The 18,366-nt window shown below is 36.9% G+C and overlaps 1 protein-coding gene across 3 annotated transcripts in view; it reads left to right on the top strand.

Moving 5' to 3' along the window:
* VPS8 (VPS8 subunit of CORVET complex) overlaps positions 1 to 18,366 on the top strand; it is a 253,317-nt gene that overhangs the window by 156,111 nt on the left and 78,840 nt on the right. For all 3 annotated transcript variants that reach the window (XM_037027629.1, XM_037027628.1, XM_037027630.1), the window contains 4 exons: positions 1,173 to 1,215; positions 3,880 to 3,983; positions 10,120 to 10,201; positions 10,546 to 10,628. In XM_037027629.1, the coding sequence (XP_036883524.1) occupies positions 1,173 to 1,215; positions 3,880 to 3,983; positions 10,120 to 10,201; positions 10,546 to 10,628 (312 nt within the window). The remainder of the gene's footprint in view (positions 1 to 1,172; positions 1,216 to 3,879; positions 3,984 to 10,119; positions 10,202 to 10,545; positions 10,629 to 18,366) is intronic.

The raw sequence follows: 18,366 nt of genomic DNA, 5'->3' as shown, positions 1-18,366 counted from the left end.
ATAAAGCTGCTGTAATCACTCTTGTATGCAAATGTTTTTATTTCCCTGGGGCCAGTTCCAAGGAGTGTATTGCTGGGTCACCGGACAGCTATAGGTTTAGTTTTATAAAAAATTATCAGACCTCTTTCCAAAGTGTTACAGCGTTATATGTCTATCTATAATGTATGATGTTTTGTTCGCTCCATATTCTCACCAACAGTTTGGTGTTTTATCAGGTTTTGAAAAAAAATATTTTTCATCTTTTACTTGCTGTAACATACACATAGCATGAAACCTACCACTTCGGTGGCACTAGGTATATTTATACTGCCATGCAACCATCGCCACCACCCATCACCGGAACGCTCCCCACTTCCCGCAGACCTGTTAGTTCCTCCCTGTTCCTCCCTACCACACAGCCCTGGAAACCACCATCTACTTTTAAATTCCATGGATTCGATTACTCTAGGCCCCTCAGATAAGTGGAATCATACAGTATTTGTCCTGTTGGGTCTAGCTGCTTACACTGAGCGTCTTCAAGGTTATTACACTTAGCGTAATGTCTTGAGAGCCAGAGCTGGGTGTGGCAGTGGAGGTGGAGAGAGAGGAGGATGCGAATTTGAGAACTTAGCATTTGAATCCAGTATAGAGTGAATGAAATGGAGTGGATAATGATGATTCTGTGATTTTTTTGCCTAACATTTACCTATAATGGACCTCAAGAGGAGGAGCAAATTTTTGGTGGAAGGGATGTATTCAAGTCAGCTTCCGTGTGCACTGAGGAGCCTCTGCCATATCATTATGTGAGGACCTGGGATTCAGCAGAGCAGTGGACACTGGCAGTGCGTTTGTGCAGGAGATGGCGTGTTCAAGGCTGTGTCCCATGCTGTGGGGATAGACGTGTCATGTCCTTTCTTCTCACTGACCCCTTTTCTCATAGCCTAGTATGAATTTAACTCCCTTGTCCAAAACGTGCCTAAATTCCCATCCTCATCACTGGGCCTTGGGAACATCCAAGACGGCTGTGTGGGTCCCTCCTAGTGCTCCAGCTGTGCCTCCCACGTGCCCCAGAATTCTCTTCTGAGTGACAGGGATTATTCCTAATGACTTTGTGGTTCTTGGCTTTTCCTGTAAAATATGCCAGTTGAATTATTTGGTGGATTGGAAATTAAAGGGTTCCTTTTACCTCCTAGAGACTACAGAGCAAACTTGAAGAGCTAATGCATCAAGGCAAAAGTAAGTTCATGAGTATAATTTACAATTTTTGTATTTACCCCCTGTTTTTAAAGATGGTATATAATAAACTGCATTTATTAATAATTACATTTTTCCACAGAATCACCATTTATCCACTTTAACATTAATCCCAATTTTAACTGATTTCCAAGGTCCCATAACAGGAAAGCATAGAAAGCATGTGGCTTTGTGATGTTCAGTGGGGTAAATAAGTGGGGTAGAGTGCATAGAAAATTAGACACTCTTCACTGGTATTGATTTTTTGTTATATTTCTGCACATATGATTTGGCTATTATAAATTGGGTACATAACTAATGTATTAAAAGTTGCTATAATGTGCTGAATAGCAGCAAGGCAGAGAGCTCCTAGTCAGTAAGTAATGCTGCTGTGAATATGGGTGTACAAATACCTTTGTGAGTCCTTGCTTTCATATCTTCTGGAATATACCCAGAAGTAGAATTGCTTGATTAAATGTAGTCCTACTTTTAATTTTTTGAGGAACTATCAGAGTGTGTTCCATAGTGGCTGTATTATTTTACATTTCCACCAACAATGCACAAGGGCTTTAATTTCTCCACATTTGTTATTTTCTGTTGATAGTGGCTATCCTAATGGGTATGAGGTGCTATCTCATTGTGATTTTGGTTAGCAGTTCCCTGATTATTGGTAATGTTGAGCATTTTTTCCATGTGCTTATTGGCCATTTATATATCTTTTCTGAAAAAAATGTCTATTTAAGTTTTTTGCCCACTTTTGAATCGGATTATTTGTTTTCACATTACTTGACATTTTCAAAATAGCCCTCCCAGAGTTCAGAGAAATCACTTGATGGGTGATTTTTAAATTGCCTGCCTCTTCAATGCACCGACACATTTCTTGGACCCTGTAGCTCACACATCCCCTAAAATCGGTACCCTAATTCTCTGTACATTATTTATTTTTGGAACCTCAATAAGCACTTGGTTGACTTTTTCATATTCAGCCCACCTAAACATTCAGTTACTATTTTTGTACTGTCCATATGTGTGAATTTGACTACGTTAGATTGATTGTGTTTATGCATTTTTCTTTTCAGTTTGGTGTTATGGGAATGATTTTTGCAAATTATTTTCTCCAATCACTACAATAATTTGCAGGTGATATGTCTAGAAAAGCCAGCTCCTTGAATTCCCAAAAAGATAAATTTCTCAGTAGTAGTCTCATGTTTATCATTTACTTTCAGATTCAACTTCGACAGTATGCTTAAGAATTTTGGAGGATTTCTAATTGCAGTACATTCTTCCAGGTCTTATGGGTTAGACACAGATGACTAAAACACAGTCCCCACCCAAAGAACTATAGTATTGTGAGGAAGACAAATGTAAATTAAAACTCCTAGTGCAGGTAGAATCAAGTATTATTAAAGAGGTACAGTAAGAGTGGCAAACAATTATGGAAAAGTAAAAAACTATTTAAACTGATAAGTCAGCGAGACTTTTGTGGAAGACATGACCTTTGAAGTAATTAAACTTGGAAGGATGTGTAGGAGTTGGATAGGCCAATAGCAAGGAAAGGGCTTTCTAGGCTGAGGAAACATGAACGTCAAAGTGCCTGGCCAGCAGCCTCAGGGAGTGGGAGTAATCTGGTCCTGTGAGAGGGCGCCGGCTGTGAGAAGATGCGCCAGAAAGTTTACTGTGCTTACTTATGGTCAGAGGTTGACTTACATTCTATTTTTAAAGTTAGAAATCTCTGCTGGTTTTCGTGGATGGGGTTTTGATGTGTTTGTACTTGTGCTTAAGAAAGCTTTATTAACAGTATAAAAAGGGATGAGAGAGGCAAGATTTGAGTCAAAAGTTTAAGAGACTTACAGTAGTGCAGTGAATTTGGTGATGAAGAGCTGCGCCAGGGGAAAAGTAGTGGGCATGTGAGTATGGAAGTAGAACTCACAAAACTGGCTTTTTATTTGGATGTGTGGGTAAACAAGAGGAAACTGTAAAAATGATGGAAGATTTATAAACTGGTAAACTTAACAATGATGGTTTCATTACCTTAGTTTGAAAATTTGTTCATTTGTTCATTTGAAAATGTAGAGGTAAGAGTAGATTTAAAGTGAAAAAAATGTCTTGCATTTTGCACATAAAAAGTTCAAGGTGGTTGCAGGACATAAATGCAGACATGGATATCTTTAGAGTCTGTTGAAAATTCACCCTGTGTGTTATGAAAGGAATAGGGCTGTAGCTGTATATTTGAAAGTTATTAATAATGACATGAGAGTTATAACCACTAAAGTCATTGAAATTATTAAAGAATAAAAAGGAAAGAGCCTAAAATGGTATCTTGGAGGAATACCCACATGTAAGATATAGAGGAAGAAATGATAGAGCAAGAAAAGTGAAAGATAATTGCTCTAATTGACACACAGGTGATGGCAATCTTCCATAGCTAAATTCCAAGTTCGATGTGCTTTATACACCCTGTGAATGTCAAGCATTAATATGAAAAAGTATTGGCACAAATCATCTGTTTTTTAATCTACTAAATCTTGGTATCAGTTCTCATAGATGATTATATAATAGGAAACCTAAGGGTATACAGAGAAAAATATTTAATTTTTTTACAGAAGCTATTAGGATTATCAATATACTGATAATCTTAAATGATGTTAACAATTTCTCTGAGTCTAGATACCAGAGAGGATCCCTTGTTGAAGGATGTTGAAGATACCACATTGGAGACGATTGCCCTCTGCCAAAGAAATTCACATAATTTGAACCAGCAGCAAAGAGAGGTAGGAAAATGACTACTTAGGCATTTAAGTCTGTTCTGGTGTGAAACTAGGAATTAATTCTATTTCCATTGCCTTTCAGCCACATGAGTTCAGTTCAGCTGATTTTAATCACTCTTTAATGGTCCCAGGGGTATGATTCCCAAAGTTACTGTGAGGAAGTGCCAGGCCTCTTTGTTCTCACAAAAGGTTTTATATTCTCAGGTTTGGCTGTGTTGCAAGATTTAGTAAGTGTGTGAATACTAGATGTCCTTGTTCTGTTTGCCCTGAGAAATTGTGTATTCCATTTTGGGGTATTGTGGATGTGTCATCATTTATCATCTCTTCCATTCCCCATGGATGAAAGAGAGCATGAAGAACTGGAAGAAAACCCCCAGGGACACAAAGAAAGCTGGAAAAGGTCGAAGAAGGTTAAGGTAGAGTCGATCTCAACCTTGGCTGCACATTAGAGCCACCTGGGGAGCTTTGAAAAATCTCAGCACTCAGATTGTGCCCCAGATCAATTAAATTAAAGCCTGTGTGGCTGCGACCCAGTCACCAATATGTTTTAAAGCTTCCCACGTGATTCTTCCGTGCAGCCCAGGCTGGAAGCACTGCTGAAACAGATTCCAGCCTGCAAAAGAGAGAACTGAGAGCTGAAGGAGGAATAGTTGAGCACCTGTGCAGGTGGGAGTTACCAGCAGTGAAGCAGAAACTAGGGGGATGAGATGTGACTTGACAGCTAAATTCTGCAGGGGTTTTACGAAGTAAAGTCGGCGGCAGAACTCTTCTGGTGCCTGCCCCTCTGGGGCTGTGTGTAGCCTCTGACTTGACCCCTCTGGCCTCAGTCTACTACCTGGTTTTCTGAAATGGAAAGCAGGTAAATGTTTCATCTATTGTTAGTCATATATATTACAAAGGAAATAATAAACTTAGTATGTTTTCTGTTCTTATGAGATGGGTAAATTTTTCCTTTGCATTTTTTCAAGGATTTTTTAAGGTCCCATATTTTGAAAACCCTTTAGAATATAAATTGTGTGTAACGAGCACATTTACATAATATGTTATTTTTTCTTTATTAAAAAACTTTTTTTTGTGAAAGATACCTACCTATCATTTAAAAAATTTCTGCAACACAGAAGAATATGTTAAAAAATTACATTGACCTGGCTGGTATGGCTCAGTTGGTTGGAGCATTGTCCCACAAACCAAAAGGTGGTAGGTTTGATTCCCAGCCAGGGTGCATTTCTAGGTTGCCAGTTCAGTCCCCAATTGAGGAGCATGGGAGACAACCAATTGATGTTTCTCTCTCACGTCGGTGTTTCATTCCCTCCCCCCTCTCCTTCTCCTCTCTCTAAAAATTAATAAGCATGTCCTTGAGTAAGGATAAAAATAACAATAAAAATTACTTTGTGTCCATCCTATCACACAGAAATAACCATCATTATCACTTGGTGAATACCATTCTAGATATTTTTTCTGCCTAGGTTAACATAATTTTAGAAAAATTGGATCAATTGTTTGCTTTTAAAAATAAATGTAGACTCAGTCTCTTTAGAAAAGTATATGTAAAACTGAGGAATTGCCGAATTTCAAATATTTCTTCTCCATACTGTCTCTTAAAAAATTTCACCAAAGTTTAAAAAAAGCTGAACTGTAATAGGTTGGACTTGTTGTTTAGGATTACATTTCAGTGTTTATAACAGCTATGATTCCAAGCGAGTGAGGAAATTGTGTGTACTCATACTTCTTCTAACTTCTGTTCTCTAGCCCTCTTAATTTTAATTAGTTGTGTTATTTTACCTTACTGAGGTCCATAACACATTCTTTTCTGAATCCATGATTCCCATGGTTGCTTAGTCTTTGTTCAAATGAACAGTGGGCTTTACAGAGTCCTTTTGCCATGATTTTTTCATCCTAAGTTTTGATTTTCATATATCTGTGCTTAACTGGCTATATTTGTACATGGTTATATTTTCATAGAAAAACACAAAAGGGTATAGTTGTTAAAGCTATGTTTATACATAATTAATACTAAGCCTTTTTAATTTTTCAACCTATCTCTCTAATATCTATTTTATATTCTCATGGAAGTTTTAAGGAAAAATGACAATTATGTTTTATAAATAGAGCCGTTCAGGTTCGCATAAGCTGAAATATGTCCAGATTCCCACCTATTAATGGTAGAATTATATATGAAATCCATGCCTCCAGAACTCTGGGGATTATTCTGACTGTATTTGAACTCTGTATTTCTTAATCAGAGACAGGAATAAGGCTTTCATTGATGTGGCAAAAAGGAAATTAATTAATTTTTTGTCAAAAGTGTCTGAGTTGGAATTTGTTTAATAAAGATATTAGATGTTAGACTTCTTTCTAATCTTTGAAATTTTCACTTCTCTAAAATTATAATTACACCATTTTTGGGCTGCATTTAAGAGAAGTCTGTTTATAAGGAAATCTGTGTGTTTCTCCCTCTCTCAGGCACACACACACCTCACACTACTCTCTGCCTCCTCTGTCCCCTGGTTTCTGCTTTATTTCTGAACAAGTTCCACAACAACAAAAAATACTTGAATGTTGGTTTTTATGTTAATAGTGTTTTTGTGAAAATACTAGACTACTTTCTCTATATTTTTATTTGCTACTTTAAAAAATTGTATTATTCTTAATTGTTGACACTATTATAAGTGTCCCTATTTTCCTTTCCTTTTACCCCCTCCACCCAGGTCCCCCCCAGCCTCCATCACATTTTTGTCTGTGTCCATGGGCCATGCATATATATGTATATGTTCTTTGGCTCATCTCTTCCAGTCCTCCACACCCACCCACCTGTCCTCTGAGATCTGTCATTCTGTTCCATGTGTCCATGCCTCTGGTTTTATTTTATTAGATTGTTTTGTTTGTTAAATTCCACATATGAGTGAGATCATATGTCTTTCTCTGACTGGCCTATTTCATTTAGCATAATGTTCTCCAGGTCCAACCATGTTGTCACAAGGGTAAGAGTTCCCTATTTTTTACAGCTGTGTAGTATTCTATTGTGTAAATGTACCACAGCTTTTTTTATCCACTCACTTACTGTTTGGCACTTGGGCTGTTTCCAGATCTTGGTCTATTGTAAATAATGCTGCAATGAACATAGGGATGCATATATTCTTTCTGATTGGTGTTTTGGGATTCTTAGGAAACTAAGAAGCTGCACAGCAAAAGAAACCATCAACAAAATGAAAAGGGAATTCATTGTATAGGGGAAAATATTTACCAATGATGTATCTGATAAGGGATTAATTTCCAAAGTATATAAAGAACTTATGTAACTCAACACCAAGAAGACAATCCTATTAAAAATTGGTCAAAGGACATGATAGACACTTCTTCAAAAAGGACATACAAATTAGAGATATGAAAAAATGCTCAACATCACTAATCATCAGATAGATGCAAATTAAAACTACAATGAGGCATCACCTCACAGCTGTCAGAATGGCCATCACTTAATTAACAAACAACTGCTGCTGGGGAGCGTGTGGGAGAAAAGGGAACAGTAGTGCACTGTGGGTGGGAATGCAGACTGGTGCAGCCACTGTGGAAGACAGTATGGCGTTTCCTCAAAAAATTAGAAATGGAACTGCCTTCTGACCTAGTGGTCCCACTTCTGGGAATGCATCCTAGGAATGTTGAAATACCAATGAGAAAGAATATAGACTGCTTTTATATAGTGCCATACTTTGTTTGGGGGATTTTAATAGTTGTTTTGCGTTGTTTCTCTTTGTTTTGTTTTGGAGAGAATGAGAACAAGAGCTATTGCTACTAGAAAAGTTGAAGTATCCAGAAGCTTGATAGTGAATTGCCTATAATAACTCTTTCTAAAAGTTTCTTCAGAAAATTTAATATTCTTAAAGTTTGACCACAGGAAGTTGGGTCAACAGTCATTTCCCAGGTAGAATTTCTACCTGTCCTATCTTTGTATGTGTGTCTCTTTATGCTGCTACTCCAGGGTCTACTGATTAGATATAATGAGGAATATGGCTTTGTTATGAATATAACTCTCTGAAAAGAAAGCTACTTATTGTATAACAGGGGAAAGTAACTTACGTTTAGTTGTGTTGCTAGGATTAGGATTGTCACTTTCATGGATGGTTATTTTTAGCCTCTTGGTTTTTAATGATCCAAGTTAACCATTTTAAGTTATTAAACATTAATAACTTACTAAATATATAACTTTAACAATCTTAAAGAGCAAAAGAGGTAAAATATTTAAAAGGTGTTTACTATATATGTAGGGTTAGTGTGGAGATTTAATTGAAGGAGAACTGTCTGGTTAGGGTGTGACAAATCCCATGGCTATTAACTCTACAGCCATGTTGCCCATGGTCTGCCACTTATAAATAAGACTAAAATAGCTTTTAAAATGGTAATTCTTCTGAATTTTCTGGATTAAATAAGATAATTTATAAATAAAATTTTAAATATAATATAAAAACCAAGAAGTAAAACTTAGGTATGCCATATACACTTAAATTAAAAGACCATATGAAATACACAGAAATAAATGATGTTGTTGTAAAAACAAGATAAAATAGGGAAGTATAAGGTGAGTTAAGTAAAAAGTAACAAGTGAGCAAACAAAAAAAATAGATACAGACAAAGGGTTGGCGGTTACCAAAGGGGAAGAAGGGAGGGGGCAGAGTGAGCAAAGCGTGAAATACCTGGTGACATGGAAACTAGACTTCTGGCGGTGAGCACATACTACAGTATACAGATCTAGAATCGTGAAATACCTGGTGACATGGAAACTAGACTTCTGGCGGTGAGCACATACTACAGTATACAGATCTAGAATTTCAAGTTATGCACTTGAAATTTATAGAATGTTATTAACAAGTATTACCTCAATTTTAAAAAAGGAATAAAAGATAAGCTTAATGTTCATGAGTACTGGACAAATCAATTAAAATTTCAATAAAACAAAGACTTGCCAGTATATAACATAGTCAAAGCCAGTATCTTAAGAACTTAAAGAAATACATAAAAAGTCAGCAGCATGAAACCCTAGCCTCAGAAAGCTTCAAATGGAGGCAGATAAGGGCTTCCTAGTAGAGTTCCTCAGTGGGAAGTCACCTAGTAGGAAAGTCACTAGACCCTCAGCCTGTCCCCTTAACAGGCTCCCTTATGCCACACAAGCTCCACAGTGTCCAGTTGTGGGGTGCAGAACATGCCCTCTTCTGTAGGGAACCATTCTTGCCCTGCCCTGCCTCCTGGTTGTTTGCAGAAATAGGTTCCTCCTGAGACATGGGGTTAAACCTCTGTAAATCATTATTTAACTAGAAAACACGTTTTAAATTTTTGAAATGTATCAGTTTGATTTTTGATGATAAAGATATTTCTTAAGGCTTAAAAAAAACACAGAATCTGCACCCATACCACCCATATACTGGCAGTGTGATCTTTGGCAAATTAAGTGTTCTAAGCTTCATTTTCTTATTACAAGTGGAGATACTACTCACTGTATAAGGTTATTATGAGACTGAAATGAGAAAATGTATGTAAAGCATTTAATGCAGTGCCCAACATAATGGGAATAAATATCGCATGATGTGGTTGGAAATGTTCATTGAGATAATGTAAACTTCCACTTTTCTGTGATGAGTAAGGAAATGCAGAATATTGCTTCATGTAGAGGAAAAAATTTGTATAACTTTAATCATTTATCTTGCTTGACATAACTGAAAAGAGATGGGGAAGGCTGGCTGCAGAGATTTCTCTGCTCTCTTCGGTGGTACATAGGGTTATTTAGACTTTGTTGGTGATGCATTTATACCAGAGTATATAATAACCTAGCAGAAGGCTCATCCCTAACTCCTTTAAACCTAGCCCCTCCTGAGACACCAAAGATTGCAGTTCAAAAGTCTAAACTTACTTAACTTTAGCTTCCTTATTTTCCCAGAGTGCACGCTAAAGATATCTGTTTTAGCTATGGGCCCTGCTTTTTATTATTGTTTTCCTTTTCCAGTCAAGTGTTCCATCTTTTTCTGATTTCCACCAACAAATGTATATAAGGAGTACATTTCAACCTGTAAAACACTATACTGATGTGCTTTATTCTTAAAAATAACAGAGCACTTTTGTTTTTCCTTGTTTTGCTCTGGCATTATAGGCACTCTGGTTTCCATTACTGGAGGCCATGATGGCCCCTCAGAAGCTGTCCAGTTCAGCCGGGCCTCCCCTACACTCCGAAGGTAAGACTGTCAGAGTCCATCTATACCATTACCCGATGTTTATCTGCTAAAAACTAACGTTGTGATACCTTTTCCAAAGTCATACCTTTTCTTATCATATCTTAATGCAATTATATTGTAGTGTTGATTTCACCTTTCAGATTTAATGCTTCCCATGGCACCAGTTACATTATTTGTCTTGAATATTAGTAGCTTTGCAATAGTCAACTTTAAAATACCAAACTGCCCTTGGTTAGCTAAATTTCTAGGATGCTATATGAATCCACTGTTTTCCACTGACTTGTAGGAAAAGTCAAAAACTCTTATTTTAAACTAACCAGAGTATCAACATTTTATTTCAACAGCTCTGAAATCTTTGACCATGCAAGTTCTAAACAGCATGGCAGCATTTATTGCCCTTCCGTCAATCTTGCAAAGAATCTTACAGGTGAGTTAAGAGAGGAAAATTCACCCTTGATCAAGTTCAACTAGCATTTAGTTGTATATAAATAACAGCAAATTGGGCTAATGGTTAAATGTGTCTCAAGCATATTGCAGCTAGTTTTTGGCATGAGCTACATATCTAATTTATGACTCTCACCTGACACTTTCCTAGTGCTCCAGTGGTATGAGTTTGCTTGGCACGTGCGTGCAGCCTTCATTGAGGGCACGCAGCCCCCACATGTTCAGTTACCCAGGGATTCAGGTACTCAAGCTTCCTGTTGGTGTGCTAATTGGGAAAGAATTACTGTGATTTCCAGTTGCTTATACTTTTCAGATCAAAAAAAGAAAACCTAGAAATTATGTCAGTATAGGCATTTCTTAATCATTGGCTATTACTTATGTTTTCTAACTCATCCTAAAACTTGATGTCCAAAACATCCCCTGCTCTAGATTCCAGCTGGTTTTATATCTAGAGCTTTTGTAGGAAACATCATTCCAGCCTATTTATGCCAATAAAAAGTTCTGAACCTTTCCAACTTCAACAAAAGGAGAACACTAAAAATAGATTAAGATATATTTTTAGAAAAATCTGTGAACATTCTTAGGGAAACAGCAAGAATTATCCTTAGAGTCCATTTTGTCTTCCTTCACTTCGTGCAGTACAGACACATACACATGCTTAGAAAATAAAACAGTAATATGATGCCATTGTTCTTCATAATTTTCCAATGATTTTTGTCTAATCAAGAATGTCCCTGTCAGCTCTCTTCTAAGTCTTTCCCAGCTCTTCCTCCTGTCTGGTGTTAAGCATCTGGGCCTTTGCGCATACAGGCTGCTGCACTCTAGTCCCCCTTTGCATAGCACCTCGTCATTCAGGATGTCTCTTTACACGGACTGTCTCATCTGATCCTTGTCATGCGTTGAATACTTCTTAGATATGGACTACTCCTCTTTTAAAATAGTCATAAGGGTTTTAATCATAGATCAAGTAATATTTCCATAAGGTAGGAATACTTTAGTTCACCAAGTAGATTAGAAAAAAATGAAATCCTAAAGCCAAAAATGGCTTCTCTCTCAGTATATTCATTTTGTGTTATGTTGAGCTTGAACCACACTTTCAGATACATAAATTATAATAAATAAAAGTGTAAATTTCCCTTGGCAAAAGCATATGTTTCTTATCCTATATTTTAAAATTCACATTTTTGAAGGCTTTTGATATTTGAAAATCTTCACTTTATTTTGAGTTATACTGGCAGTCCTTGTAATTCTATTCTTATTTTCTACCCTCAGTGGTTAACTTCCACCAATTAGGAGGGTGTGCTAGTTCTTAAATTCTTTATTGCACATCTGTGATTACTGTAATAATGATGCTACCTTATATTTATATAGAGATTCTTATTTTTTTCAAGGTGCTTGCACAGATGCTATCTCATTTAAAGCTATCTCTTGAGGTAGGTAGGGCTACTATAAAAATTTCTGTTGTTGGAGGATGAAACTCGAGGATAGTCTCTTACCTCCTAATTTATGCTCTTTCCCATTATATCATGTAAGCTTTTTCATTTGTTTCAGTCCCTAGTCTTTTAGAGAGTTAATTTTTTTTAGTTAGTTTATTAATTACATGTTACCCTGATTAGTCATTACCTATGTGGACGAAAGGCAGTTCTTGCCCTAAAGAGCTCTTATTAGACATAGAAAATGTTCTGATATAACTATTCGTAGGGCTCTAATCAAACAGTAGTGGCCACCTTTAAGAATTACATGCTCTCTAGTCCTGGCTGGTGTAGCTCAGTGGATTGAGCACGGGCCTGTGAACCAGACAATTGCGGTTCAATTCCCAGTCAGGGCACATGCCTGGGTTGCAGGCCAGTTCCCAGCAGGGGATGCACAAGAAGCAACCATACATTGATGTTTCTCTTCCTCTCTCCTTCCCTTCCCCTCTAAAGATAAATAAATAAAATAAAATTTAAAATAAAAAAATTACGTGCTCTGAAGTCCATGTAGGGTAATTGTCCTTTTACCTTTGTCCAAGTTCAACCCTTCAGATCACAACAGGAACAGCCTCGTGAGGGCGTGACCCTGCTCCCTGGCTCCCCCTGATGGATTCAGGGTAGGCAATCAGCCTAAGCAGGGCCAATCAGTGTACTTTCCTGGAGATTTTAGAACTGAATTTAAGAAAGACCAATAAGTCTCCCTTCAGGTCTTTGTATTATATAAGGTACAATGTTCAGGAGCTGATAGTGACTACTTTTCCATCATATGAAACAATCTAGTGAAGAATGTAATTAATCTACAGAGAAGGAGAAGAATGAAGCAGACACACAGAGAGGAGAGTAGATAAGATGCATGGAGAAGAGAGAAGATCCAAGACAAGGACTCAAGACACTGGGGGAGGAGACAATGGAGAGAAAATCCTGATAGCATTTAAGTCCTTCATTGTAGTTCTTAAGGCTTATTTGTATTCCTTTGCTTGGATCCTTGAATCAATACCTTTACAATAATTACCTGTTTTGAGTAAGTTAGAATGAGTTGGGTTTCTGAATACATATTGCCAAAGGAGTCCCAATATAAGTATATATTGAAACAGCTGGGAAAAATCTGGAAAGATTTCCTGGAGGAGTTGTCTGAAATGAATCTTAAAGAGTCTAAAGGAATCACGGTGCAAAGGAAATGGGACTTTTCTAAACAGAGTGAACCATATATACTAAGAATTTGAGGTAGAACATGATACATATAGGTAGTTGGGTTTAAATATTGGGTTGGCCAAAAGTCTGTTTAGTTTTTTTAATAAAATAAAAGGCGCATTTTTTTACTTTTACCAATTACTTTATTGATTTGGATATTTTGAATATGCCAGCTGTCTCCCACTCAGTTGATTTTTCTCAGCGTCTCAATGTGATCACTATCAACTTCAGCTGGTCTACCCGACTGTGGCGCATGGTCCCTCGAGACATCCCCAGCACGAAACCTCACAAACCACCTATGACACGTTCGATCAGTCACAGCACCTCCCCCATACACTGCACAAATCCTTTTTTTTTTGCATTTCAGTTGCATTTTTACCTTTCTTGAAATAATAAAGCATAATATGTCAAAAATGTGTATTTTCTTTCATTTTCACTATTAATATGGCTATACAAAAGTTCACCAATTTTGATGTTTTTTAAATGCACAGTGTTATGACAGCTGTCATAATACAGTCTAACAATATTGTTTCAGATGAAGTTAAAGAAAACTAAGCACTACTAGAGCCATCTAACAGAAAAAAAACAAATGAACTTTTTGACTAACCCAATATTCTTGGAACATAGGACAAGAATAAAGATGAGTCCAGGAGCTAACATTTGACAGACAAGCAGGGAATGTGCCTTTAATTTTCTTGTGAACTGTTGTAAGGACTATGGATTTTAAACGGAGGAACAATGGAATGAGGTTTTTCTTTAAAAGGATTGCTCAGCCTATGTTATACAGAATAAATTGGAAGGGATCAAGGCTGAAGGCATAGAGATACCAAGAATAAAATAGGTACTCAAAGCTTTTTAATTGAGTTACATAGAATGGATAGTAGAAAATGAATTTGGAAATTACTTAGTGGATAGAATCCACCTGACTTTTGGCATTTTAGATATAGGGCAGGAGTGTCAAACTCCTTTTCACCAGGGACCACATCAGCCTCGCAGTTGCCTTCAAAGGGCCAAATGTAATTTTAGGACTGTATACATGTAACTACTCCTGACACTTAAGCAAGAGCTCAGTGCTGCTGCTGGATAAAAATAAGGTGCCGGGCCGGATAAAACAAGGTGAAGGGCTGGATTCAGCCCGCGGGCCTTGTGTTTGCCACCTGTGATGTAGGGGGATATAAGAAGAACCCAGGTGATACCCTGATATCAGTTTCACATAGCTGACAGTGAGCTGGGGGAATACAAGACTGGAGTTTATAAGAAGAAGTAAGAAGTAGATATATGGTCTTGGGAATCATCCACAGAGAAGTGGTAGTTAAATTCTTGAAACTTGATGAACTTTAGGAGGAAGTAAGTTAGCGATAAAAGAAAGCCAACAATGAAGTTCCAGGAAATGTCTGAGAATCAGAATAGTTTTATTGCCTATTAATACAGAAGGACCTTGGAGATAAGATTATACTTTGCCTGGTACTCTACCACCATAACCTAACCCAGAGGCACATGACATATAATAGCTACTCAATAAATATTTCTAGAGTAAATAGAAGTCAAGGATGGAGGTATACCACTTCTGGCCAAGATGGAGTAATAGAGACTGGATTTACCTTCCTGCTTGAAACAAACAAAAAATATATGAAATAGTTTTCAAAAAAACTGATTCCTAAGTGATTCCTAAGAGACAGAAAATAAACAAGGTGAGTCCTGTTTCCTGCAGCTTAATGTTTTGAGTTTCCAGGCAGTAGTTTGGGAAGGAGGATCCCACGCAGTTTCCAGCATACTCGTTGATTTAAGGAGATTAAGCTGAAAGTCAAGAGAGACCAAGGTGACCAGAGTTTGTAGGGCTGGTACCAAAAGAGAATCCTGGAGATGTGCAGAAAGATGCTCCAAACATGACTTGAGGAAACTACCTAAGCCAAGGAGAGAACCACCTGAGGGTTAGGGGGACTAGCACTCCTGGTCACACAGGGCCAACAACGGGATTTTTCCCACCAGTGAAGACCAGAAGATTTCATATTTCACAGACCATTGGGAAAAGTACGCAGCGGTACTCAACAGTGGAAAACAGCCCTAGATTAAACATAGCTCCAGTCATGCTTTACAATCTTAAAAGCAAGACCTGAAAGGATTAAATTGTTTTCAAATATAATTGAACTGCATCCCCAAACGAGCTTAGAAATACTTTCAGGAATACAAAAATGTTCAGGTTCCAGCAGTGTAAAATTTACAGTGTATAACATTGAATCAAAACATATAAAGTATGCAAAGAAGTTAGAAAATGAAACCCAGATATGACATGGATATTAAAATTGGCAAGTAAGAATACCAAAACAAACAAACAAAAAAAGGGTAGTGAATTTGAAGACATTGTAATAATCCAGAATGAAACATTTTAGAGTAAAAAGAATCAGAAAAAAATGAACCACAGCATCAGCTCTGGAACAATCAGCTGTGGGACACTTTCATGTCCAAAATACGTGTCCTAGGGGTCCTGAACATGGAGTCAGAGCAGAAAAAACATTTGAAGAAATATTATCTGAAAAATTTTTAAATTTATTGAGAACTATTAGTACACAGATAAATAACCCCCAAATCAGAAAACATTATGAAAACTACAAGGCACATCAAAATTCCTGAAAATCAATGATTAACAGAAAAGCTTAAAAGTAACCATAGAAAAAAAGGGAGTCAGAGGAACAGAAATAAGGACAACAGCAGATTTTTACTGAACACTTTTAACTACTTTGACCTAGTTGAGATTTATATATTGATTAGAGCAGCAGAATACACATTGTTCTCAAGAATATGTGGAACAGTTACCAAGATAGACCATATTCTGAGTTACAAAACAATACACCCAGTGTTTCAGATTTGAATCATCGTAATAGGTTTGAAGTTGCATTGTTTTAATTTGCGGTGCCCGAATGAATAATGACATTGAGCATCTTTTCATGTGCTCATTTGCCATCTGTGTATCTCCATTGGGAAGATGTCTGTCTAGTTCTTTGACCACTTTTTAGTTGGGCTATTCTGTTGTTTGTTGTTGAATTTTAAGAGTTGTTTGTATGTTCATCATGCAAGTCCTTCATCAGATATGTGTTTGGAAATACTTTCTCCCAGTGTGTCTTCATTCTCTCAACCATGTCTTTCACAAAGCAGAAGTTTTTAAATTTTAGTGCAATCCAACTTTTCCCATTTTTTCTTTCATGGATTTTGCATTTGGTGTTGTATCTAAAAACTCACCACTAAACCCAAGGTCACCTAGACTTTCTTCCCACGTTATTTTCTAGAAGTTTTTGCATTTTACATTTTATGTCTATGATTCATTTTGAGTTAATTTTTATGAAAAGTGTAGTGCCAGTGTCTAGAGTCACTTTCTGCATTTGGATGTCCTGTTATTCCAACACCATTCATTGAAAACACACTATTCCTTTCTCCGTTGAGTTGCCTTTGCTCAGTTGACTATTTGAGGGGGTCTGTTTCTGGGAGCCGTGCTCTTCTGCACTGACCTATTTGTCTGCTCTTCACCAGCACCACAGTCATTATTACTGTACCTTCATAGTACATTTTGAAGTCAGGTAGTGTCCTCTGATTTGTCATTCTTCAATGTTATGTTGACTATTTGGGGTCTTTCATCTTTCCATATAGTAACTTGCTGACATTTCAATTGAGATCGTTTTGTCTGGTTTTGGTATTAGGGTAATGCTGGCTTCATAGAATGAGCAAGGAAGTGTTTCCTCTGCTTCTATTTTTGGAACAGATTGTAGAGTGTTTATACAATTTCTTCTTTAAATATTTGGTAGAATAAACCAGCAAAACCATCTGGGTCTGGAGTCTTCTGTTTCAGGAAGCTATTATTTATCCATGCAGTTCTGTTCAGAGATATAGATCTATTCAGATTATCTAGTTCTTTTTTTTAATTCATTTCTTTTTGTATAAGTTTTCGTAGACTGTGTCTTTTAAATAACTGGCAACCCATTTCATTTAAGTTGCCAAATGTTTCAACTAGGAAGTTTTATGTACCTGAGTGTTTTTTTTTAATCTTTCCCCTTGTCATTTTTCTTACCAGTTCCAGAATTTAAACTACTTTAAAACTGCTCCACTAGAATATTTCCTGTTCCAGCACAGTGCCTAGAACAGACCACATTTTGCCATGTATAATGCATACTTTTTTAACCAAGTGTTTGAGGGAAAATAAGGATGCACATTATACATGGGTAGTACCTGAAATACCTTGTATCTGTTCTTGTGTTTTGTAATTATTTGTTATATAAAATTTTTGTACCATAATATGTTCAGAAATAAATGCTAAAATTGTTTCATAATCCAACAAAAAGTGTTTCAATATAAATAAGTAAAAATTGAATTAAAAATTAAAATGAAAGATTTTTTTCCTGAAAGTTTGGGCCAGAACTGTGGGTGCACATTATATGTGGCAAAATACAGTATATAGTCGATAAATATTAGTGGCTCGGTCACCTAGTGTCCTTGATAGTTCTCAGCAGTTTATAAATGTACTTTATTTCCTTTGTTCTCTGTGTCCATTAAGCTGGGGGAAGTAGCAGCATCCTTCTGTTTCTTAAGAGGAAAGTGCCTTAGTTTACTCACTGAGCATACACAGCTGGAATATTACCCCAGGTTTTCTGACTCCAAATATTAGATCTTTTCTCTTTTCCTTAACACCAACCCTAGTGTTTCCCAAACCCACCTACCTGACTTTATTAGGTGGCCCAGGGAGAAATAGGAGTAACAGTTATTTAGATGCACAGTTGCTCAGATATTGATAGTATTTTTTTTTTCAGAAGAGATGTTCATGTGATAAGAGGTCCTCAGAGATCTACTTGACCTCTAAGTGTTGATTCAGACTGATGCCTGGCACCTGAATTGTACAGATTTCTTTCATGAAAATTGGATGATAAGTTAGTGAGTGTTTGTAAGGGACTGTATTTATGTTGTATACATTGTCTGCACTGCTTGCTTTTATTGATCTTCACTCTGGCAAAAGTGATCCCTGTCTCTGACAAGCTCTTTGTGGCTGTCTTACTGAGGGGGTTCAAGTGAACA

The sequence above is a fragment of the Sturnira hondurensis genome, unplaced genomic scaffold (assembly GCF_014824575.4).
Source record: "Sturnira hondurensis isolate 20B ecotype Veracruz unplaced genomic scaffold, ASM1482457v3 Scaffold0019216, whole genome shotgun sequence".
NCBI lineage: Eukaryota > Metazoa > Chordata > Mammalia > Chiroptera > Phyllostomidae > Sturnira > Sturnira hondurensis.
Note: the sequence above shows the minus strand (reverse complement) of the source record. Positions and strands in the feature narration are given on the sequence as shown.